General features: G+C 39.0%; 1 protein-coding gene across 3 annotated transcripts in view; it reads right to left on the bottom strand.

Moving 5' to 3' along the window:
• Pik3c2g (phosphatidylinositol-4-phosphate 3-kinase catalytic subunit type 2 gamma) overlaps positions 1-26,262 on the bottom strand; it is a 314,439-nt gene that overhangs the window by 58,355 nt on the left and 229,822 nt on the right. For all 3 annotated transcript variants that reach the window (XM_041640636.1, XM_041640645.1, XM_041640651.1), the window contains 3 exons: positions 11,225-11,414; positions 10,656-10,777; positions 7,126-7,234 (listed from right to left, as the gene is read on the bottom strand). In XM_041640636.1, the coding sequence (XP_041496570.1) occupies positions 7,126-7,234; positions 10,656-10,777; positions 11,225-11,414 (421 nt within the window). The remainder of the gene's footprint in view (positions 1-7,125; positions 7,235-10,655; positions 10,778-11,224; positions 11,415-26,262) is intronic.

Here is a 26,262-nt window from a genome sequence, read left to right as displayed (position 1 = left end):
CTCAGTACTCACCCTTATCATTCCATCAGCAGAAATCAGTAGTGTCTTTCTGTTTGCCTTTGTCTACAAAGGTCAAATCCTGATAGTGTCAGTAGTTACTGAATATTCTTAATTCATCGTGAAAGACTCTGTATCCGTGCAGCCTCAGTGAGAGTAGGGTGGCTGCAGTCAAAGGTGAGAACCCTCCCACTCTCTCCTCAGTACGTTCCTTCCCAGATAACTGCCACACTTTTCACCCTGGCTTGAAGTCTAAGTACATGGATATGAGCTTCTGAGAACATTACTCAGTAAGGATCGTATATGTTAACATCCCACTCTATTCTTTGATATGCAAAAACCACCTGGCCCCAAAGTAATGAAATACACAGCCTTTTGGTTAAAGGGCAGGAGGTTCTGCACTCAATTCCTGCTATTCACTGATTGAGATAGAGATTAAAATATACTGTTAGAAAACAATAAAGATTAGAAAACTGAATATGTGAATATTTTCTTTTCAAAAAATTATTAAATTTATATGTGTATGTGTGTGGGTGTAAACATGCAAGTGCAGGTACTGATGGAATCCAGAAGCAGGTGTTAGGTCCCTTGAAGCTAGACTCACAGAAGGTTGTGAGTTCCTGATGTAGGTGCTAGGAACTGAACTTGAGTCCTCTGAGGGAGCAATGCACACTCATAACTGTTAAGCCTTTCATCCAGGCCCTAAATATTCTCTTTATGCTGAAAATGCTTACTTTTCTGTGGTCTAGTTTTCATAATTTCTTACGTTGTTTTCAACATTTGCTGCTTCCTCCTGCTGACATTGTTCTCCTTCCATTTCTCCAGCAGTTAGTTCCCATGTGGAACACACACTATTCATTTCTTCTCTTTAATCAAAACAGATACATTGCAAATGTGATCTCCAGAACTAGAATGGTCTTTCTGGAAGTACAGTAATAACTTAGCACACATTAACATTCACCCATGCTGGTCATGGCCAGGGGTGTCCCTGCCTTGACATTAGGCAGCCAATGGAGCCAGTCTTTCATTTGGCAGCTGAAGACTCCCATGAACATCTTGTACTAAGGTGGAAATCTCTGTCATGTGGCTCAATTTGTATCACACACTTCTATAAGGGGAAATTATTTTTTTATAAAGCGCTTCCTGTTGCCCAGGCAGGGCTCAAATCAGCTGTATAGCCAATAATTTACCTTAATCATAGATACCCCTGCCTTTACCTCCTGAGTGCTAGGAATATAGGCATGCATCACCAGGTCTTGCATATGTAATGCTGGGAATTGAACCCAGGGCTTTCTGTGTCCTAGCCAAGCACTCCACCAACAGAACTACATCCCCAGCCTTAGAGGAATATTCATTTTTAAATATCTATTTTATTGTACTTCTAAGGTTTTCTAAACTTTTGAGTTTTTTCTTCATGTCACATATTCATATGGATATTTTTATATAAAATCACCAATTATGGAAGTATGGGTTGATTGGCAAACAACTTGTAAACATTAAGAAATGGAGTTTAAAGTTCACTGCCAAATATTCTCAGATGTAACCTGTCAATCCCTTAGGTTTTGAAGGACAACAGTCATCCTATAGGCCACTATATGATAATGATGGTATTGCCATTCATTTATTCATTTAAAACATTTAGCATACATTGATGTGTTAGGAACTACTAAGAAGTTAGGAAAGTCTCAAGAGGATTTAGCCGTTAGTTCTTCCATTTCCTAACAGGAGAAAAGAACACAGTCATCATGCTTGCTTCTTGCCACTCTCTTTGTCCAGAGTGACACTTTCTGATCTCTATTTATTGACTACTGCCTGGCCTTCAGTAGCAACTTAAATGCCATACCCTCTAACTTACCTGGACTCAAGTTTAACTCTTTAGTGTCCAGGCACTTATCTTTTGATACAGAACGGTGTCTGCCATCTTTAACATAACAGGGCAACAGAATAATCTAACCCCATTTGAGAATCAGCCGAAAACTAGGATGCCTGAGGACCTGTTATATTAGAGGCTGTAAGACTGGTAATATTCATATGAGAAGAGAGAGGAGGGAGTTACTGTCTGTGACAGTGGCTACGGATAGGGAGGAGGAAGGGTGTTTTCTCTCCTCTAATCAATAGGCTTGTGCTTGCTTCTGTTATTTACTGACAAATCAATCAGGGGAGGCTATCTTTATTCATTAGAATATTGAATACCGGAGACGAAGTTTTTCTCATAGCAAATGATGCCTCGTTAAGCAAGCATGGTGGCACATGCCTGCAACTCCAGTGCTTGAAGGCAGAGGCAGAAGGATTGCAACTTAAAGCCAACGTAGGCTACATGAGATCCTGTCTTGAGAAAAGACTTGTGATTACTGATTAGTTTGATTATTATTTCATATGGGCTTACACTAGTGACATTCAAACTCTTCTAGGTATGCAATTTAACTTAAAATAGTCTATAACTGTTCTCCATCCTTGCTTCAAAAAGTAAAGGACCCAAGAATGCTTGTAGTCGCCACCCTAAGGATGTTGTCCTAGATAAATTATGGTATGTGTGTGTGTTTATGGACATTTATATGGGTGTCTGTGTGTGAATTTGTATGTTTGTGTGTATGTATGCTTGTGTGTCCTGCAAGTCCAGATCTGACTCCCATATAATAAAGACAGAATTTTAGCTCAGAAACTCTATAGAATTTTCCAAACTGCTTCCAGAATCACTGAGAATACTATCCTAGCAAATAAATAAATATTTAAAAGCTTTTGGGAATGGTAATGGCCACAGACTTGGATTTACAGCACAGCTTCGCTGAGAGGACAGGGTAAGGGCTGGGTGGGAAGTGGGCAGGCACATCTGACATGGCAGACATTTTAGAAACTGTGATCAGGATGTGATTATAGTGCTAGACTCTCATGGTGACAGTAGGTTAGGTCACACCATCCCTATTCGGTTAGGTCACTTCACTCCTATTTTTCAGAGAGTGACTGAAAGAGCTAGACATGTGATTTCTAAACTTGGCTTCAAAGGATCTGAGAGCCAACAGTGCTGAATCACCATCAGTACAAAATAGGAAGCCCTGAAGCGTAGTTATGAGAAAGAGAGGCAGCATTGAATCTGAAGATGGTATAAAGACGTCTGGGTGAGCAAAGATGTTAAAAACAGACAAGGAAGAAAGAAATTAACATGTCTTATTAGCATGGTGTATGACATACAAATGGGTTAAACAGACTGCTTTAGGGTTTCACATCACTGGGAAATTAAAGAAAAATGCAAATGTTGTCCTTAAAACACTGGAAACACATGCTCTAATCTGTGTGGAAATTCCCCCGTTAATCAGTATAACACTCTGAAGGCAGAACTAAATTATCAACAATAGATTTTAAGACTGGAAGAAAGAAAAAAATACATCAGGAGCATCTTAAAGAAAGCACTTGTAAGATAATAGACCTAGATGTACACATACATACACCCACATAGACACGTACGCACAGCACACTCACGAATGCGCCCAACAACAGCAGATGTACATAATTAAACACTTCAACTAAAAGGCAAAGATTGTACTCTATGTATAATACAAAATTCATTTGTGTGTTACTTGTAAGAGTTATGATTAAATAGAAAATAAAAATGATGCAAGTAAAATAATGGAAATTGTTGGGTCATAGAAACTGTAACCAAAATGACAGTTCCTTGACTGTTTATTACACAGGGGTTCTAGGATATTGTGGAACTGAGGCTAGACAACAGTTAGCTCTCCCAGGACGTGACCTTTATCCTGATTTTCCCAGGGCCCCCTAAAGATGGTGGTGTCTCCATACCATAGGGAACAGTCTAGAGACTATGACAACAACATTTCCAAAAGGTAGGGTAGATGGCTTTTAGTCATTGATGGGTTATGGATGTTTACCATCATTAAGGAGTGTTGGTTACAAGTTGTTATTGGTCACAATCAGAAAAAAAAAACTGAACAAATGAGATTAGATTCAAGGATCTCTTTCTAAAAGAGAAAGGGGGTATATAATATTAACTGATAGGATAAAAGGGTAGATTGTTGAGTCTACTTTTGAATAACCACTTTTCTCAAATATTTTACATTGGTTTGAAATTTTGTATATAATACAAATTTAAGGTTATTTTTTGTTACACTGTATTATATGTTTCTATTTCTTGTTTGTGGTGTTGTACCTATGTATCTCATTTAAAAATGTAAAATTTTAGTCCTTGGAAGCTATTTTGGAAAATATAGTCATCTATGAGAATCAAACTTATAATCATGTTAGGTATGTTTTTAAGGTCATGCAAAGCTATATTTGAGATAGATATGTGATCTTCAAACACTTCAAAGACTTATAGAATATGGTATTTAAAATGTTATAATAACAAGCCTTTTTGTGACAGTGACATATATGCTTTTGGCAGCATCAATCATTTCATAAAAGGATAATAGGTATGGAAAAAACTCCATATGGAGTTTACTTTCTTTGTGGAAAAGTTAGTCATTTGGGTACAACATTGGTCTTGCCTGGACTGATGAGAGTACAGTGCCCAAACCAGATGAGCAGGACACAAAAAAGTGATTGTCTATCTTTGTCAAGAAAGACTAAGACCATTCTTCATAAATTCCTGCTTCACAGGAAAGTCTGTTAGATATTTTAGGCCTATAGGCCAAAGATGAATGCCTCTATGCTACAGAGGAATTTGGGTGACTGTCCAACTATTTCTGTCATTTCTTATAGTTTTGAAAGTTGCTTGCCCTGCACTTCCTGTTTACTCAAGTACTTATTATGTTCTTCTGGGGTCTTTAATGGAATTGAAGTGTAGGTAGTTATAGTTGCAGTTTTCCTTTGTTACAATAGAAGGTAAATTAGGTTCTGAGCTTTATACTCATTAAGATAGAATAAATTATGGAGTATTTTCCCAAATATGCCAAATAAAAATGGACTGAACATTGCAAATGAATTTTTTACCTGATAATTATTCTATTATTTGCAGTTTAAATATATTAGAGTTAAAAACTTTCCTTTTTATTTAAACCAAAATGGTGAAATACTGTGTAATATTCCTTTACAGTGTGTGAAGCTATGCCACTGTGACTGGTTTAATAAAAAGCTAAATGGCCAAAAGCTAGGCATGATTTTTGGGGCAGAGAGAAGGCTGGGAAGAAGAAGGCAGAGTCACCATCCAGACGCCATAGAGCATGACATTTGGAGAGATGAGGTAACAAGCCATGAGCCAAGTGGCAGCATGCAAATGAATAGAAATGGGCTAATTTAAGTTATAAGAGCTAGTTAGAAACAAGTCTAAGCTATTGGCCAACGTTCCAAAATTAAAAATAATTCTTTATGTGGTTATTTTGGAGCTTGCTGGTAGGACAGAGAAAGACTTGCTACCTTAAGATGAAGGACTTGTTACAGAAAGAAGGTACTGTTGTATAACAGTCCCCACATCCAGAGATTAAAATATTCCATTCTTCAGAAATCTCCTTTAGAATGAAAGTAAACTACTCTAAATAGCTTTAGGAAGTCCCTGAAACTGAATGGATTCACTAGCTCCCCTCCTGGCTCCACCACAGCAAGCAGTAAATACTTAGAGTCCTCTCATACTGAAGGAAAGAGCTGCAAAGAAGACTCTGAGAACAGACCAGCTGATGGGAAGAACCAAAACCAGCTGAGCAACCTGAAAGCAGTTCAGACGAATGAGGCATCTAGAAAGCATACTTTCCTACTCTGAGCTTTCTGAAACTGTGCAGTGTGCTCCAGGTTTCCAGCATTGGGAGCTACCACTCATGCTGGGGTGGGCTTTGGTGATACAACAGTCTTTGGTTCATTTTTGCTCCTGTAATTAATCCCTCATCCATATTCTTGTAAGTAACCCTATTGGAACTCACTATTCACCAAGCTGGATATCTGTACTTTGATCTGTTGTAGAAGCTTTTTTCTTTTTAATCTGGAGAGAGTAGATGTGTAGGTTTTGTCGTCCCAGAAAAAGTTTTGTCATACAGCAGATTCATATTTCTGTTTGCAAAATTATCACCACACCTGGAACATTTTTTCTCTTTCTTAATATTATTATTAATTTTCTCCATATTAAGATCCAAAATAGTTTAATCTTTATATACTTCCATTCATCCCTACTATCAGTAGAACAGCTTTCACCTCCAAGCAGATGTTCATGGTCTAATTTATATAATGTTCAAACAGCAAAAGACCCTTTGTAGATAAATTTAAACTGAAGGTATTGATATGGTAAGATTGTCCTGTGTAGTTCAGGTTTGCATAGTCTAACAAATAACATCCTTCTAGTAGAGGCGCAATGACAGTTAGAGGCAGACAGGAATGTGTGATGGCAGAAACTGAGTTCTGAGTGTGCCAGTGTATTGCTGGAAGAGATAATTTAGAATAAAAGTTCTCAAACTTCTTAATACTGTAACTCTTTAATATAGTTCCTCATGTTGTGATGACCCTCTAACCATAAATTTATGTTGTTGCTACTTCATAACTGTAAAATTGCTACTGTTATTAATCATCATGTAAATATCCGGTATGCAACCCCCAATTAGGTCATGACCCACAGGTGGAGAACCTTTGTTCTTGAAGATGGGATATTTCAGAAGGAGCAGGTCTGTCAATACCTTGACTCCAGTTCCTAAAGTCCCATATTTGATTTGAGTTCAAGAACTGAAAGAAAATAGACTTGTGTTGCTTCAAGCCACTTTACTGCCATACTTTGTCAAAGTCTCAATGGGAACCTAGTAGAGTAACATGGTTCTCGTTACCCATGATCTCTCTGTGGCTTTGTTTCTCCTTAGGACGTTACCCTAGAACAACTGAAATCCCACCCCAAGTTTAAAGCCTGAAAAATACTATCTGTCTCCAAATCCATAATTTTTGTATCAAATCCAGAAGAAATCAATGCTTCTGAGACTCTAGAGTATCGAATTTTGTGGTCCTTTTAGCTCACATTGCATCATCTAGGCGGTGTGAAACTGGGGCTCTGGACTTCATTTCATGGAGTTCAGACATGTTAGACCTACATGGTTGTTGAATGAAGAAACTACAACATGCTGATACATTTAAAACTACTTTTGGTAACAATAAGCCAATAGTTGACCTTGGCATCAAAGTGGAAAGAAATAAGTTGTCACCTACATCCGCGACTTCATAAGACCCACTCAGCATCTGTTCCACGTAATGACTTAGATCTCTGATTCTCTTGTGATCTGAATCTGTGAACGGTAAGTGCCACCAGTGAGGAAACCTGTTTGAAAAGAAAGGAGCAATACTTCAGTCAGTATGAAAAGTAGCTCTTTTGGGCTGGTCACAAAGTTAACAGCTACACCCATGTAGGGCTAATAACAGCATAAGAAAGAGTTAGGATATACATGATTAATCATGGCCATTTTATAGACGCAACTGTGGTCATTTGTGCTACTTGAATCAGCACTGATACCAACACTAATTTAATTTAATGTTAAATTAATTTGATGTGATCTTTATTACTGTATTTATGGCAGACCACAAATGTTTCCACCCAGTACATGTAGGGGCTAATATAAAGTTTCTGAAATTAATGTTTTACAGTTTTTCAAAGAGTTCTGGTTGTCTTGTTACTTATGGGCTCTTGACAGACATTATTGCATGATATAAATTAGACATTTCATCTAGAAGCATCTGCTTCCATCTGGTCTTGCTCCTGTGAGTCAAAGCCACACTGTCTCCGAGACTTTGATCAGAAGACTTGTCTGTCATCTACCTGAAGACCATCTTGGTGAGTTGCACTTAAGACTAGTTGTTTGACCCGTTAGTGGTCCCATCTGGTAACATATTTTTATGCTTAATTGTATCTTTTCAGAAACTTACTGTTTCCTGTACCTACGCTTTTGCTTTTTTTGTGCAGACGAAGGCCTGCCTGCAATGCTTCCTAGAAGGAGAACAGAGAGGGGTGGTTAAACTTTCTCAGCAAGCACCAGAGGCAGGTAGTGGCTGCAAGTCTGCTGCTTATTTTTGTTCATTGTTTGAGACAGGGTTTCTCTGTGTCACCTTGGATGTCCTGGAGCTCACTCTGTAGACCAGACTAGCCTGCAACTCACAGATCCACCTGCCTCTGCCTCCTGAGTGCGAAGATTAAAGGTGTGCACCACCATCACCTGGCATCCCTGTTACTTGCTAAAAAAAAGTCATGAAAGTACAGTATGGATAAATGTATATATTTAATTTATTACCTAGTAACTAGGTAACACTTCATATTTTAAAATAGTTTATCAATCTAAGGATTGAATTATTAAGATTTTTTCATCTGGAATTAGTTACAAAAATTAGTATCCATATATAATTAGTCTATAATATAAAAAATAAATTACACACATACATATGGTGGCAGTTTTGGAAATGATCTTGGCAACTAGACTGCTTTAGTTAGTTTTAAATATAATTCATATGTCTATGTGCAAAACTTCCATATTGGTATAATGAAGCAATTCAATCTTTTCTGACATTTTATAGATACTGAAAATTCTAAGTATAATTCTGTGCACAGAATTTAGGAACTGGGCCATGCTAGTACCATCCATTCCATGTAAAGCTCATCCACCATATGCACATTGACAGCAGTTACTGAAAAGTAATTTTATGCTGTTTTACCTGACACCATTGTCATATTCTCTGTCAATTTGGTTAAGGTGAAAAGTAAGCAAAAGAAAGCAGCTTTTACCTTTTTGTGTGTGTGTTTAAGTCCTGATTTGAAAATAGCGTTGTTCTAATAATTAGAATAATTCATTTCCGCAGTACTAATACCAGGGTTTTCTTTTCCCTTTGGTCTGGTCCTCTGTGTGTGTGTGTGTGTGTGTGTGTGTGTGTGTGTGTGTTTTCATCCTGGGAGAACACACAGCGAAGTTCTGATGCTGAGAGGAAAGCAGGAAGAGGGAGAGGAGTCTCCTCCAGCAGATGAATTTAAGTCATTGTTTCTAAGAAAATCTCCAAGTTTGTGCATTCCTGGAAGGCTCCGGAAGTACAAATGGCTCAGTTAGAAAACCTCTATTGCAGGCTATGACTAAATAGATTTCCATCCTTCCTGACTCTGATTTTCTGATTTTTTTCTCAGATGGGCTTTGCGGAAGTCTCTTAGGGCTTCCCTCAGTGAATGTAGTAGTCAGAAGAAATCTTGCTGTCTTCTTCATCCATATGTATGATCTCTAGTCTTGGCCCCTGTGGGAGTGACAGCCCACAGGAGCTGCTCAGAGTACACAAGGCTAAATGTCCCTTCCTCAGTGGGTTCCTTAAATGGTTGAATATCAATTTAGCTTCATTGCCAGGCAATAGCCGTGTGCAGAACAGAATCTTAACTAAGGCTGGAAATTGAGAAGAGGCATGTGGAAAGAGGTGCTGGCACTTCTGAAGTTCTCCACAGCATCCAAGAGGCCTGCGGAGGCAGCCTTTAACAGAGGTTAATTTATACTGTTACGGTGACTTACTGGATATGATGACAAGCCTCGACATTGAACTTTCTCACTGAAGTTTGCAGATCTTTGTTCATGGTTCCCTTTTTCCGATTCTACTAGAAGAACAAAACCTAAACCTATGCTTAGAAGTTTCCAGAGTGAATGCATTTGCATCTTGTGTTCTTTAACTGCTGTCTAGTGTCTTATCTTCCAGGTATTGAAAATATTCGTGCTTCAAAATGTCTATGACAACAGCAAACATACGTTTTCAATATTCCAAAGTATCTCTTCACCCATTGATAACTTGTATGTATGCTTTGGAAGGTGATTAAACCAAAGAACAAGTACAAATCTGTATGTGCAGGGCATGTTAGCAACAACCTCAAAGGTTGGTCCGCTCAACAAAAACCCTGGGGCCAAGGGAAAGAATCAAAATTCAGTTTATCTGGCTGCCAATATACTAATTTCTGGGGAACTCACAATTTTAAAGATAAAATACAGTTTTGCTGTATGACTCAAATTTGCCCCATTTTAACTAACGAGCATTTCAAATGAGATGACGGCTTGTTCTCATCGTAGCTACCGTCAGCTTGTGGTCAGCTTGTGCTCAGTCTTCTTCACTGTTACAGAATGACCTCAGCAATTCTTTCAGAATGGACATGGAATAAATAACATTTAGATACTGCAAGTTGAGTCATTGCTGGTTAAGAAAACCCCAGCTTGAGAACAAGCCAAGGTGAATTATGAATGAGCCAATTGATATTATTACACCTCCCCCTCAGAACAGAAATCCCCCATTCTTCTTTATGTGTATCTATGTGTGTTTATATATGAGTTCTTAAATTTCAGTTATTGCCAGAAGAGTAGGCATGTTGATTTAGTTCTGACTTTCAATTTCAATTCTATTTTTATAGAAAACAACTGAGGAGATTAAATTTTAAAACAGGGAAATAAAACAATTTTTCCCAATAAGTGATGAAAAATGAAAGAGGTTCTGATTTTTTTTTTCTTCCATCTACAAAAATCAATGGCTGGAAAGAAAATTGCCAACTTTGTTCTGCTCTCTGCTGCAAAGGGCTCTTCGCTCAGGCTCTGCGGGGGCGGGGGGGGGGGGGGGGAGCAGCTCTGCAGCAGACACTGCCGCTGCTCCCAAACAGGAAATCTCTTAGCCATCATTTTCCCCCTCTGCTCAAGGATGAACTCCGAAGGGCAAATATGGCTGGCGAGGGGACAGAGCCTTACTCTGGCAGAGGCAGCGACGAGAATTGCTTCTGAAGTTGGCTGTGAAGTCTGGAAAACTGCTCGAATGACTTTTGGGTCAGGCTTTTCCTCTTGTCACTGAGGGTCACCTCGATCAGGTACAGCTGCAGATAAACAGGCAAAAATCAAAAGATAGAGATTAAACTTGCCACAGGCCCTAAAACCTCCTTTTAGGTAAATTAAGCAAAGAGGAAAACTATCTGTTAAAAAAATTATCATCAGAACCGAAGGATGTAATTTGTAATGCCACGATTACCTATAAATAAAATGTATGAGGGTTCCATAATTTTATGTTCTCTCAACATTGCCTAATTTCTGCTGTCCTTTCTTGTAGACACTTTAATTAGCTCTTGATTTATATTCTACCACAGGGTAGGAACTGTTCCTCCTGATGGTTCTCCCACTAATAGCTCCGGTTGTTATGATTTTTCTTAAAACATCTCCTTAATGGCACTTCTCCACTTGTAACTGATTTTCAATTTGCAGAGTAAAAACCCACCATGCTCTGAAAGGTATGTGTAGCAGAGTCTGTGGTGCAGATTTCAACTTACGTTGCTGTGTGTCTTGCTCAGCCCTAATATTGTGACTCTCTGAATTGTCCTGGTTTTAGGCAGGTTGTAGGATTCCTGGGGAAGAGTCTGAGGGGTTGGTTTGGCAAGGCTTATGGCTGGCATCTGTGCAAGAGTGTGGATCAGGTTATTCAGTTTAACTGGGAAACACTCCAAACTTTCCTTTATTTTCCTAGAGAAGTGGAAAAGAAAAGACAGTGAGAAACACTCCCTCTATCAGCCGACTTCGCTTATAATTGGGTCTCGTATGTTTGTCAGATGTATGTTTATGAAAGGGTGAGATGAAAATTTATAAAACCCAGCTATTAAATACTGTGTTCTTAAATATTAAGTTCACATCTGGAAGTTATTAGGTAGTATAGAAGACATTATCTTGGTGAGACAGAAAATATCATCATATTCTAAGAATTTTTTGCATTGGTGAGATAGTTCAGCAGGTGCTTGCTGTTGAGTCTCAGTGACTGAGTTTGGTCCTATTGAGTTTCCTCTGATTTCTTCATGAATGCTGTGAGCACAGGAGTGAACGTGTCACGAGAGAGAGAGAGAGAGAGAGAGAGAGAGAGAGAGAGAGATTTGGACATAGTGTCACACATCTGCAATCTTAGCATTGGGGAAAAGAAGAGGAGGGAGATACAGAGACACACACAGACAGAGACAGAGACACATACAGACAGAGACAAACAGACACATACACACAGACACAGAGACACACACAGACACACATGGAGACAGAGACACAGTGAGAGAGATTCAGACACACGTAAAATAAATAAATAAAGGTTATTTTGTTTTATATTTTTTAGAGATTATGATGTTAAAACAAATTAACTGTAGTTCAAAATCATTTGAAGTATTTGCACATGTTCAGAAATTAAACCTAGAAAGTGAGGTAGGTCCAAAGCTGCCTATGAATATGTGTGTGCAACCTGTAGTCCACATGCAATCCAACACAATGTCACAAATGTACATTAGGAGATTACCTTTGGTAATGTCTTTGTTTCGTTCTGAAGCATTAACTCTGTAAATGACATCATGTTGGAATGACAAAGGTTGAACATGCCACACTCACTTTTTCCCATCTCCTCTATGTAAAGGATTTTGAAAACTGTGGCTCAATTTTCAATGTTTAGTTCTATTTTATCTCTGTATACTTTTATTTCTCTAAAAGCTATCTTAGAAAAATTCAGTACACTATAACTATGTATTTAATGATTGTTTTATATGAACTATATCTCACTCTATGGTGTTTTTTCTTTTCTGATTGTTTTGATTTTGTTGTTTGATCTTGGAAGCATATTTCTAGTATTCTAATGCTACAATGAACCCTTAACAAAAGCTTTCATCCTTTATTTTATGATATTTTCTATTTATTCCCTCTGAAGAGCATATTGAAATTTGCTAGTTTCCTTAAGCACTGCTCTCTTTCCCTGAATGATTGACAGTGCTAACCCATCAGAACCAGAAAGCAAGCAGCATGCTCATTCTCTCTGTTACATTTCCAAGTTTCAATTGCCATTGTTTTGAAAGGTTGACTTTTTAAAAATTTATTTATTAATTAATTCCAACTCCTCCTATCCTCCCATTTCCCTCCCTCTTCCCCCCCCTTCCCCTTCCCCTCCTTCTCCAGTCCTAAGAGAAGTCAGGGTGCCCTGCCCTGTGGGAAGTCCAAGGCTCTCCCGCTCCATCCAGGTCTAGGAAGGTGAGCATCCAAACAGACTAGGCTCCCAAAAACCCAGTACATGCAGTAGAATCAAAACCCAGTGCCATTATCATTGGCTTCTCAGTCAGCCCTCATTGTCAGCCACATTCAGAGAGTTTGGTTTGATCACATACTCGTTCAGTCCTAGTCCAGCTGGCCTTGGTGAGAGCTCTGATTAGATCAGTTCCACCGTCTCTGTCTCCGTGGGTGGATGCACCCCTCGCAGTCCTGACTTCCTTGCTAATGTTCTCCCTCCTTCTGCTCTTCATCTGGGCCTTGGGAACTCAGTCCATTTTTAGTGTGTGTGTATGTGTGTGTGTACTGTACAGTTTTACACTGGATATGAATGAAATTTTATTGCTTTCTATATGGTAAAGATTTCTAAATGCTTCTAGATTTTGTTAAATTTCCACTTTCCATTGAGGTTACAAATAAGGCTTTCAGTTTACTTTCTTAGTGGTTGTTTGAACATTTATCTTGTAATCATTTATCCAAACTCTTATCTGAAATCAGGTTCTTGTTAATCCCTTGGAATTGCTTTAATTGTTTCCCAGTTCAACAGGAAAGGGGCACTAACATATAGTTTCACTATGAGTGAGGAGGCTTCATGTTTCCCCTGGCAATGGGAATGCTTAAATTTTTTCACTTTTAGAAGTATGATATTTATCTACATTTCCTTCCATTGTGAACTTGCTAATGGTTTGTGACATGAATAGATAAAATCAAACATGAAATTTCTGAGTTGGCATGCATCAACATTATCATACAAAATCCCCTTTAGAATCAATCCACCAGGTCCTCGATGGTAACAATGTACTTCAACCATGTTTAATAATCTCCCCTGACTTTAGAAATATTCAGGCTCATTTATCTTTTATGGTCTCTAGCTCCTTTTACAGAAGTTTAAGTTTTTCTCATCATTATGCATAAATCGATGTTAAAATTTGCTAAAATTGTTGAAATACAGCCCTGATCCCCATTACTCATTTTCACGCTGTTCAATATTTTTCATAATATTCTTGGAACTTATAAATTTGTGAATCTATGCTGTAGTAGAGAGTATTGACTCTAAAGACAGGAAAATCATAGCAATAGCATGAGTATATTACCAGTCATTATTTATGAATATTCATCGGCTTATCGATCCAGCAAGTGCTTACTGAGCACTCTGATGGGCTGGGGTGGAGTGAGGCTGTGCACTCAGCCCTCACAGAGCAGCGACCACGAACCATCCATTGTAAATTCTAATGCACTCACTTCCCACCTGCAAGCTCTGCCCACATGTGCTCTGCTTTCTCATTCTCCAAGGGTTAAAAATCTTAGGAAAAGCGGGGCACTGTGAGTGTCTTTTGCTTTCTTTAATAGGTACATGTGTGCCTTGTGTATGTAGGTGCCCTTGGAAATCACCTGGAGTAGGACTTACAGGTAGTAGTGCGCCTCCAGATCTGAACTTGGGTCCTCTGGAAGAGCAATAAGTGCTCTTAACTAGAGAGCTACACTTTAGCTCCTGGCCTATGTTTTTAAGGCAAATTTTCATTCATATCCACCTCTTCTTACAGTCACCATATTACATATTGCCATTAAATATTACCCATCCAGGAGGTTGTTTTCAGAGCATCTTAGGTCTGATATATCAGATAACAAGGATATCTAACTACCATCCATCCATCCATCCATCCATGTATCTATCTAACCATCTATCCATCATCCATCTATCTATCCAACATCCATCTGTCTGTCTGTCTATCCACAAACACACATACCCAGGGAACAGCTCTAGGACTTTTTTTTTAAATAAATTCCTGTTAGCAGGAATATGTAGAATGACTTTTTGGCTTGGGTAATAGTGGGGGGCCTCATGCATGTGAGGCAGGCATTCTACTACTGAGCTATGTCTCTATAGTGTGTGGGGGGGACACATGAATGTGAAGAAGGATGCTTAAAAGAAATCCCACACCAGCTCAGAATTGAGAATAATAGAGGATTATTTCTTTAGCGGTAAACTCACAAATCACAGTCCTTTGCTGGAACGAAGAACAGCAACCGAATCCCACAGCAGGAAAAGAGGCCTGGCGCACATTTTAAACTGGCATAAATAGTATAAGAGGCCACGCCCAAGTGGGCGGGTAGGAATTCCTACATGAACGTGAGACAGGCATCCTACTACTGAACTATGCCTCTAACCTTTATTCAGAATACTTTTTATAATAAAGATCCAAAGCTACAGACAGAAGAATCCCAGCTCTGAGAAAATCCCCAGGCACTCTTGATAAAGAACGTCTAACTCCCCTGCTAGGCACAGCTCTGTGCACTGGGGCACATGGGTGATAGAGCCAATCAGAGTTCAGCCCTCAGAAAGTCTATGTCCTTTGGCAAGTACCTCGCTAAATGCTTCATGATAATCTTATTATCCTCCAGAAAGGCAGTAAAATTATTTTCTTTCTGCATGAAAACAAAATCCAAGAGAGAGTTATTGCAACCAAAAAATAATGTAATCTAAAAAACAGTAACCACAGAGTTCCGTTCATATTTCACTGATTCCCAAGTTTCAATTCTGTTTATGAATTTTTGATAATGAGAAAAAGAAACTTTCAGTTTTGTCTTACCAAGGAAAATAATCCACGAGCTTTAGTGTGGATTTCCCTGATGTGGAACAGGCTGAAAAATGTTCAGTCTGTGATTTTTATTCAGGAATGCCTGTAGGCAGAAAAAAAATCCTAACAAATATTTTCCTGCTTCCTTAAGAGATCAAAAATCACAAAATTTCTTAAACCTTAGACCCTGTCTTTTTGCTTGTTTGATTGATTGTTACTTCTGTTTTGGGGACCGTAAACTGACCTGAAACTTGAGATCTTCTTGCTCCAGTCTCCAGAGTGCTGGGATTGCAAGCATATTGGCATCATATCCAATACGTTCTATCTTAAAATGCTTATACTCTGTATTCTATTTCACAGTAAATGTGTAATTTCACATAATGTTGTGTATTAATAGTTTAAATTTCTTCTCCTCAGAAGCAACCACCTCCAAAAAATGCCCCAGCCATGTACCCATGGGCAGATGCTGGATCTCTGGCTCTGGTCTTCACTGCAATATCTAGAACAATGGAAATTTCTTTTAAAATTAAATATTATATATTTACACATGTGTGGTATATGTATATATATATATATGTATGTTGTATACATGAAAATGCCCATTGTGCATATGTGTATGTGTGTGGTATACATGAATATGTGTGTGCATATCTATATGTGTGTATGAAGGTCAGACAATGGATGTCTTCAGTTGTTCTCAAACTTTTGTGACCATGTTTCACTGAACATGGGATCTTACCAATTTGGCATCCTAGCTTGACCACAGGCCTAAAAATTATCTTCCTGGCTCTGCCTCCCTGGTGCTTGGATTACAATTTCATACTACCACAACCAGCTTTTTCAGGGATGCTGTGGATAGAAACTCAAGTCCTCCTGCTCAGAAGACAGTGCTTTACTGATCGAGTCACCTCTCCAGTGCAAATGACATAATTGTGCATTCACATTTACATATACCAGGAAAATCTTTTTCACTGCATAAGAGCCAGAGTGGCCCCTGGGGAGTGTTACCTTCAGGGTGTGGGCCGGAGTGATGTGTAAGGCCCTCAAGCAACCCTGGGGAATTTCCACATGAGCATGTTTCTTTTCACAGTTTAAATTATTTATGTGCTTTGGTGGCTTGATAGAATATATGTTTTCCTGAGCAGGTCCTCTGATAATCTCCAGGAAATCTTTCTGCGCAGATTGTCTGTGAGGACTCTGTAGGAGTCAGTCTTTAGGCTTCTCCTTACATTGTAATTGTATCATTAAAAACAGAAGGGTTTCACATGACTCAAACGCACCAGGAACAAATTTGCCCCTCATCTAAACTGTAGGCTTCGTTTCATTGCAGGGGTTCTGGTGTGCGAAATAAACACGTTACTGCATCAGTGTTTTTAAATTGGGATGCTGATTGTCCAGCTTTCTGAGCTGCCCAGCAGTTCACAGGGAATGAAAAATTGATGCAGCTCTGTCGCAATTTCTTTATTCCGTGAGGAAAAGCAATAATCCAGCATTCAATTTGTAACTTCTTAAATGTCTGGCTAGCACTTTTTTATACTTCTATTTATAAAGTGTGTCATCACACAATTCCTATTGTATTATATATATATATATATGTCAAATATATTATACATTATAAAATATATTGATATATATTATATATGTCAAAAATATTCAAACATATATTTTAACCAAAATGGTGTTATTTAAAACTATGTTCTATAGGAACAGTGATTAAGAGAGATGGCTACTTTTACAGAGGACCTGAGTTTGTTTCCAGAACAAACCCACACCAGGTAACGTCCAGCAGCTTATAACTAAAGTTCTGGGGATCTGACACAGTCTTCTGGCCTCTGCACACACAGGATGTGCATTCATACACTCAGCAAACACACACAGAATTTAAAGCATGTATTCAACAAACAATCATTGCAAATGCATTCTGCACGTGTGATCAAAGACACCTTCCTACACATTTTACCCACAACATATCTTGCTGTAGCTCAGGCTGACTCTGATCTACTCCTCCTCTGGCTTCAGGCTTCTGATTGCTGGTAACACTTTTACTTGTGAAAACTCAACATCAAGATGTGTCAAAGAGAACTTGTAATAACGAGTTGCACATGTGTGCAAAGGATTTGTGTACAAGTGAAACACAAATTTTATGTTTTATCCTTTGACTAGGATAAGGTATGTTGTTTTAATTCTTATGGACTTGTCAAGTTGCCCACATGTCTTGGGAGGCATGACCATGAGCGTGTGGATATTTTCCTTCTAATGGTCTTTCCAAGAACCTGGAGACACTGATGCTAGCAAGCATTTATATTTGCCCAGCATAGTCAGGACAGTAGGAGCTACACACAGGATTTCTTTTTCATATTATTTGGCATAGTTGCATGTTGCAAAAATCACCTGTTGAAGAAAAGTCAGCTTTGTTCCCACTGAGCTCAGTACCTCTGCTTACAAACTTAACACCACTCCTAATGGCTAGGAGCCCAAGTTCTTGCATCTAGAGAATCTACTTGGGGATTAGAGCATGCTATGACTCAGGGATCAGCAGAGGTAACACAAATCATTAGAAGTAGTATGATAGTGTGCAACATTACCACTACTACCAAATACATAGGGAAGTGATTGTTTATGAGTCCAAAACTTAGCTAACTGCACATGGGAAAGAAACAAGAGGAATCAATTGTGTAAATTATTGGTTTGGTGGAATCCAAGTCTTGGCAATTCTCCCCAGGTCCTGGAAGAAGGCTGTCACAAGACCATTAGAGAGGCTAGAGCTCTCTATTGGTGCTGCATCTGTGTCCTCCTCTTCATCTTCTGCCTTCTCTCCCCCCCCTTTTCTTATGTACCTTTGATTTTAAAAATCTTTTAATTTTATTTTTTGAGAAGTTAATATACGAGCACTATATTTATGTCAGCCCCTCTCTCCTCCCTCTAATTCTTTCCCCACAAATCCCCACTCTCTTCCAAATTCATGGCCTTTTATTCTTTATGTATTATTGTGACATATATATGTATCTAAGTTTATCAATCGAACGTACTGAATTCATTCAGTGTTTCTTATATGTGTTCAGGGCTGACTTTCTGGAACTGAATAAACAATCAGGACTTATCCCTGAAGAAGACTGACTCCTCCTCTCTCACTGTCCATGCCTCACTTCTAGTTTTACGAGGAGTAAAGCTATGAGAGTTCCCCCGCCCACACTAACATGTCAGTTGGTGTTCTCATGTTGATGTTGTGTTTAGGCAAGCTCAGTGCTGAGATTTCCTGGATGACAATCCCCTGTCACATATAGAAGACAATCTTTCACCGAGGACATAGAAAGTCTTCTTAAATGTCTTCACTGTTTCCCAACTTGAAGTTTCAGGTCTTCAGAATGAATGCCACAGAGTTGGGGAATCCTAAGTAAATGTCACAAGAGGCTCCTGACTGAATATAAACAAGAACATCAGACTCCTCAGGCTCAGCTATGAAAAGCTTATTATTATAACTTCTCATGGTGACACCTTTGTAAAAACTGGTAAGAGCTGAGCAAATAGAGTGAGGAACCCAGGAGACGGGTGATGGCCTACTCCGATTACAGAATAGTATACCCGTAAAAGGACAGCATGAACCATATCTTCAGTGCCAGGTTACTTTACTGTCGATATTGCAATTAATTGTTATGTTCAACAGGAAAATAAATCTTACCATGCAACAGTAGAGAAGATTCCATGGCAATAGATGGTACTATATGGAAGCTATGCAACTCTTTAACATATGAAAAATGAATTTAGAATTGGTGGTAAGTTCCTTTCATGTGGTTGCTTGTTACACTAGACTAGGCAGCTCTGTAAATTGCACAGGCTCAGGACTTTGTTGCCTGTGAACTGAAGCACAGAGCAACCGTGGACCACTGTTGTCTGAGATACTTCTTTTTTCACTTATGAGTTTTGGTACCTTTAGTAGGTGCATTAAATTTTTCAAATGCATTTAACCTTTAGACTCAGAGTATTCCACAAAATTCCAAATACCATTTTTATTACTCAGCAGCTCATTTTATCCTGACTTGATATTTAGGCAAACTGGGCAAATTGTCATAAATATTCCTATTGCAGGTATTTATACCAGCAACTAAGCTATCACACATCATATTGAATGGGGCTGGTCAACAGAGGGGGGAAGTACACATTGTAAAAGCTGTTACATTGCCATGTAAAAAAAAAAGGAAAGAAAAAACAAGGATTCACAAAATTAGTGTGGTTTGAGTTTTAAGAAGATTAAAAAGCCATGAAGGACTTTCAGAATGATAAAAGGCATTGTGAGAACATTCTTTAAATTCATTTTCTAGGTTTAAGAAAAATGGAGTGCTTGGTTGTTACTTCCTCTAAATCCTTTCTGCTCCCTGTGAGTGAGTGTTTGTGTCTGTAGGTGTAGGTGGTGAAGCTAAGATAAAGGTGACTTTGAGCCTTATTTTTGGAATAGAACAGTTTATAATGTGGCAGTTTGTAAGACACTAAACAATTTTAATGTAATGATAAAGGAGTCCAGAAATTTGCTACCCCACACAGCATTCCTTTGCTCAGTTCTGGACAGCTACAAAAGCACGGGACTATGTTCAGATGCCTTTGAGTGTGCAGTCTTGTCTTGTTATTTGGCCATGAGATATAAATGAGAAGGAGAGGGACACAGGATTCCCTGTGCTATGTCTGTAGCTGTGGGTGGCTCCAGGTACTGTGGCTAAGATGTGAGTTTAGGTGCACACTCCCTAAGGGCTGTCAACAATTCCAACTTCTCCAGAATCATCTCTTGTGGAGCCACTACATTTTGTCTACTCAATGGCCCCTCCTTGGGCTTTTCTCCAAAGTGCTAACTGAGAGAAAAAAACTCTGGGCTGTTCTTTGACAGGGTGGTATGGGAGGTCCTTCTGTCTATGTGTTGCTTTTATTGGTTAATGAATAAAGAACTGCTTTGAGCCTATGGCAAGGAAGAATAGAACTAGGCCGGGAAAGATAGGCTGTATGCTGGGAGAAAGAAGGGTGGAGTAGGAAGATGCCATGGATCCTCCTCCTGAGACAGATGCTGGAACTTTAGCCAGAATGCCACAGCCATGTGGCCATTCACAGATGAACAGAAATGGGTTAAATTCAGATGTAAGAGTTACACAATAAGAAGCTAGAGCTAGCTGGGCTTGGGTGGCACACGCCTTTAATCCCCGCACTCGGGAGGCAGAGGCAGGTGGATCTCTGTGAGTTAGAGGCCAGCCTGGTCCAAGAGCTAGTTCCAGGACAGGAACCAAAAAAAATCTATGGAGAAACCCTGTCTCGAAAAATAAAAAAAAAAAAAAGAAGAAGCTAGAGCTGATGGGCCAAGCCATGATTTAATTAATACAGTTTCTGTGTGATTATTTCGGGTCTAAGTTAGCAGGGCATCCAGGAACCAACAAGTGGCCTCCTCCAATACAATGGTGCTCAGGACAAGACTCAAGCAACAAGCTCCATAGAAACTCTTATGAAGGACCCATCCAGCAAGGACAGAGAAAGACAGGTATGTAAGTGAGCCAAGCATCTCCCTAACTCATACCACACAATGTCAGGAAAGTGGAAGTAGGATGTAGCTCATGATGAGCAAGATAAACAAAGCAGGCCTATTTCAGTTGAGACTAGATAGGACCTGTTGGTCTCTGACATTTTTGGCTTACTGTTTGAGTTTGTGCCTTTCATGTATCTTTCTGTGTCATGTATCTTTTAAATGCCAGACTTTTTTCTTTTAAGTTTGATGTTTTGCATTGCTTCAAGTTAGCTTTTAGCTAAATAATGGTAGAATGTATGTTGTCTGAATTACAGAATCTGCATGGCAGGCCAAAAGGGTCCCTGGGCATCTATGGACAATTTTCATCTCACTTTTGGAGAGGGAAAGAGATGATGTGAAAAGCACCATTTAGATGTGGGAGGAGAGGTGGGTGGTGGAATCTATACTTATCATTCTGGTCCATCTGTGGAGAAGGTTATCTGTTTCTAAGGACAGCAAACCAGAGGGTTGAGGATGATTGAAAATTCTGAAATAACCCGTTTGGACAGGATTTTAATGGATGGTTTCTTTGTTGCCTAGCAGTGGGCTTCTCAGAGATGGTCCAGGAAAGCAGCAATTTGTAGGGGCCTGAGTCATGATACTTTGATTCCATTCAGCTGTGCTCCTCCTCACGAAGTGGTACAAGAGAAGTAGGGAAAAGAGTGGCATTGGGAGTGATGCAAAGAAACCTTTATGGCCAGCAAGCGAGTTTTATTTTTCTTTTCCTCTCTGTACCATTAATTACAATATCAATTTCAGAGTTTCACAGCATGTAACATCCTCTGAAATACTTACAATCAGCTCTTGACCTGAATGCACACACCCTGGGATAAGGAAGCAATCTGGGCTGCTCAGTACTTTCAGATAGACGGAACCAGTGCTGGCTTTCAAGTCTCAGGCAGAGTTGAAAGGGGAGCTTCCTGGTGCTAACAGTGTAGCCAGGATGTAGGAACTTAGGGTGAACATAACAGCACATCTCACACGGCTCAGTCCTCACTCACGCACCCCAGCTGTGATCCTGGTGACAGTGAGTAGGAGGATTCTCTTGTCTTATTTTTATCTGGAACTTGGTAATTACTTCAGAATAAGCATCAGCACAAAAGGTTTTGCGAATCGCAGAACAAAGGAAGAGAATAAAAGGATGTAAATAGAGAGACTATATGTATCTTTTTCAAATACAATGTACAATGTGTAATTAAGGTGTGTGTGTTTAATGATCTCTACTAAAGCACCAAATATCCATGATGGGTTCATTACAGAACTTGCTTCTTTATCTGTGAGTACACATTTCCTTTTTAACTTCTAAAATCCATGTGATGTTAGAGGACACAGCTAAAGAGGACAATATGTTTTATACAAAAGTGCACTTGAATATTTCTATCTGTGACCTCCAAAGCTTCAAGTTCAACTAACCATGGGCTAAAAATATTTTGAAAAAAAACTTTTCTGTGCAGAACATACACAGACTTTTCCTTATTGCCATCAGCCTCTGAATAACACAGTAGATTATGTACCATTTCCATTGTATTAGTATAAAAGTATTTATATATTAATCAATATATTATAATGTAAGACTATATTTTTATTGTATTACTATAAAAGCAATCTAGAGATGACCAGGGGAAAATAAGAGGATATCATAGGTCATGTATACTCAATATGTCATGTTCCATAAGAGATTTGACCATCTTTGGATCTGGCTATTTTTGGGAAATTCTGGACCAAATATGTTTTGAGTACTCAAAGATGATTGTAAAAAGGTACATATAATTCCTACCATTTATTTAAAACCCAAATGCTCTGCCTAAGTTGCATTATCATTATAATTGACCTAGATTTTTAAACCAACTCTATTCATTGTTTAAGGATTAAAAGAAGAAATAATGTATATTTTAGAAATTCAAAATATTCAAATAATAGATCATAAGAAACAGTCTCTTTTTTGTATTGTAAAGAAACACAGGCACAAATGACAGATGTTTCTGGACCTTCGGTATCAAGGTTTGCTTTGTGCTACATGAAATGAGGATGAAGCAATATCCCTGAGTTGTTCATCCTGGACAAAGAACCTGAAGAAGATCTGAACAGACACATCAGATCTAAAAATAAAAAGGTGTGCTGCTGAAATCTTAGGATAATATATGCTAGCAAGACTCTTGAGGATTAAGAAAGAGTGAATCTCAAGGGAGATTTTGCTAAGAAGGAAATAGAGACACCATTTCAATCCATCTGGGAATGGGCCAAAAATGAGACAAGAAGAAAGTGATTTCTGAGAAGTCACTACAGAGGAACTTTCCCTGAGTCTCCACTGCAGAGGATCCTACCTGAGTCTCCACTGCAGAGGAATCTACCTGAATCTCCACTGCAGAGGATCCCACCTGAATCTCCACTGCAGAGGATCCCACCTGAGTCTCCAAAGGCAGGATTTACAGTAGATTTCATCCAAAAAATCCAAGGAGCTCTTAGTGTGGGTGGAGATACTATTATGGGGGAAGTGTTTCTATTTTTGCTGTGATTAGGTGAATTCAGATGTGAGGATTAGTGCCTGCCAAAGGGTGAAGGACATTTTGATTAAACCACGACCTGGATTATGAACTGATAGGTATCTGAGGACCTGCTTGAGGAAGAGATGACCTTAAGCCTACAGACTCCTGGCTGATGCTCCACATCCTAGCCATCACATGACTGTGCCTCTTGTTGATGATGTTTTGCAATGTGTTTCATTTCTCTTGGGTTTTGCTTTCTTAGTCTAAATATGTAGTTAGGAAATTTACTATTTCACAGTGTTTTTATGACAATGAAGGTTATGAAAAGCATTTACAACAGGGCCTGATGTATAAGAAGCTCTACTATGGGTGTCAGCTTATTGTTAAATGTCTTCCATATTCTTGGTTGCACTTGGGTGCTTCAGTTGTACATTTCCTCAAATAGGGCTTGCTCCACATTCAGATCTTGTTAGAAATGGGCAAGTTGGAATATACCACCTGTCCTGCTTTACTTGGGAGAAATTGATGTAACCAACCAAAATATTAATTAGGATGAAATTATGCAAGACAAAATATAATTGCAATAAATCGTACATAAAAGAGCTTATCCTGTATTGTCACGAGAAGAAAGATTAATGAGTGCTGAATAACAAGGCTTCATGGGTGATATATTAGTTGTCTAGAATCTGATATTATAGTAGGATCGAAAGTAAGGTCACATGCCTCCTCTAAAATTTTGTGATTTATATATGAGTTAAATAGATAACTATAGGATGAACGTTATGTCTTGAAAATTATCTGTCCTGGAAAATTTGCTTTTGGGGGTAATAGAGAGGGATGAGTAAGTTTGACAGAGCCACTCAGATTAGAAGGGTATGAAGGAAGAGAAAGGTAATGGTAGGACGAAGAGTTCTTAAACACAGAGATGATTTTTTTCCATTTTACATAATTAGATGCTGCTTAATCCTGCAACAGAGTGCGAGTCTAAACCTGTTTCTCTACAAAGTGGTAGAAGAAAATTCAGTTTAGAAAGAAGAGCATCTGCACCTGTGCAATTGCCTTGGCAGAGGTACAGAACTGGGTCAGGGGGATAAGCCTACTGCCCTGAGGTTTCAGGATTGAACCTGCTTCCTGTACTTGGGACTGTACCTTTGAAATGGACAGAGGCAATGAACCTACTTTGGGAAGATCATTCATACACAAGATCACATGGCCTTTACAGACCAAGAGATGGACAAGATGGGACTCTGGCTAATGGAGTCTGTCCATAGTTTTCCTTGGCCAGGGCCTGCTACTGTTATCTCTACTTTAGTATCTATATACCTATGTGATAGGAAGGCCTAGTCATCAACTGCTGTGCCATAAATACCCAAATAATGCCAGGTGTTCTCTCCAACACAGAACCTGCAGCCCAGCCACACACTACCTTTCTTTGCTTTTTCTACCCCATCCAGCTATCTCCAGAGTCTCTATTTTGCCCCACTTCCATGTCAATCATTCTGTCTGTGACACCAGAGTCCGCAGAAAGAATGGGATTCCACTAGAATTCTCTTTTGAAGGAATAACCTGATTGGGGTGCTATTTGGGTGTCATGTAAACTCATTTCTTCTACTAATCATTAATAGGACTAAACTCTTGTGGTGTGATCTGTGGTGCTTTCTTGAGCTCCCTGGAACTTCAGGATTTGTGCTGTGTGCCCTATTCTTGCTAAGGTGAAGTTTTCGGCCTTCCTTGGTGCCTATACTCATAAGCTGAGATAACTTGAGATCTTTTGGACCCTGAAACCAAGGGACTATGCTACTTATACCATAATGCTAGTGACTAGTCATAGTCATTATTAAATATTTGTGATTTTGTTTTATGTGTGTGTGTATTTAATTAAGAGATTATTTAGTTTAGTTGTTGCTGCTTTGAGACAGGGTCTTTCACTGTAGCCAGGCTCATCTGGAAGTAATTATAAAATCTAAGCTAACTTTGAATTCAAGGCAGTTCTCCTGTCTGAGTCTCCTGAGCTGAGGATATTTTTTAAAGAGTGAAAAACCAAGCAAACGAGGACTCCTACCCGTCTTTCCTAATGGATCTCTAATGGCAGATTACAAAAATAATAAACAGGTAGCAGGAAAAGCCCTCATCTTAGCAGGCTCTCTGCTTAGTGTTACTTAGTAATATTATCTAGTTTCCAGGACTGACTCCAGGAAAGATACTGGAACAGAAAGTTGAGAGCTAGATATGAGGTCTTCTTGTTTCTGAGGGTGATAGGGAGGACCCTTAATCCTCTGCATCTGGGGTTTCTCCTTTGAATGTTTACTATCACAATCAGCAATCAAGGATCCTCCCAGTCTGTCATTCTTTGATTCTGTCACTGGTCTTAAATTCCACTGTTAGTCCTGCTGTCTGTCTGCTGAAGCTCATGAGAAAGAAGTTTCTGATGCGAGTGAAGTTCTGCCTGGTGGAAGCTTCACTGCCCCCTGCATTGAGGAGATGTTCTTTATTGTACAGTATAAAAATGGGGGAGGAAATTCAAACCCAGGAAGGGCTTTAATTTTGCTGATGTTTCTTCCAAAGAGCACGTTCTAGTGAAAAATAATGCAATCTGTGTTGAAAATGATTAAGAGATTCAAGTAAGAGTCACTCTGAAGAGTCACAGGCAAGAAAGAGTTCTGTTTGCATCCCTTGAACTGTGCACAGGGATAACTACAGTT

The sequence above is a fragment of the Microtus oregoni genome, unplaced genomic scaffold, assembly GCF_018167655.1.
Source record: "Microtus oregoni isolate MIOR12 unplaced genomic scaffold, Mior012 000002F_ref0000024, whole genome shotgun sequence".
Classification (NCBI taxonomy): Eukaryota; Metazoa; Chordata; class Mammalia; order Rodentia; family Cricetidae; genus Microtus; species Microtus oregoni.
The sequence above is the reverse complement of the archived record's forward strand: the minus strand, read 5'-3'. Positions and strand labels throughout refer to the sequence as shown.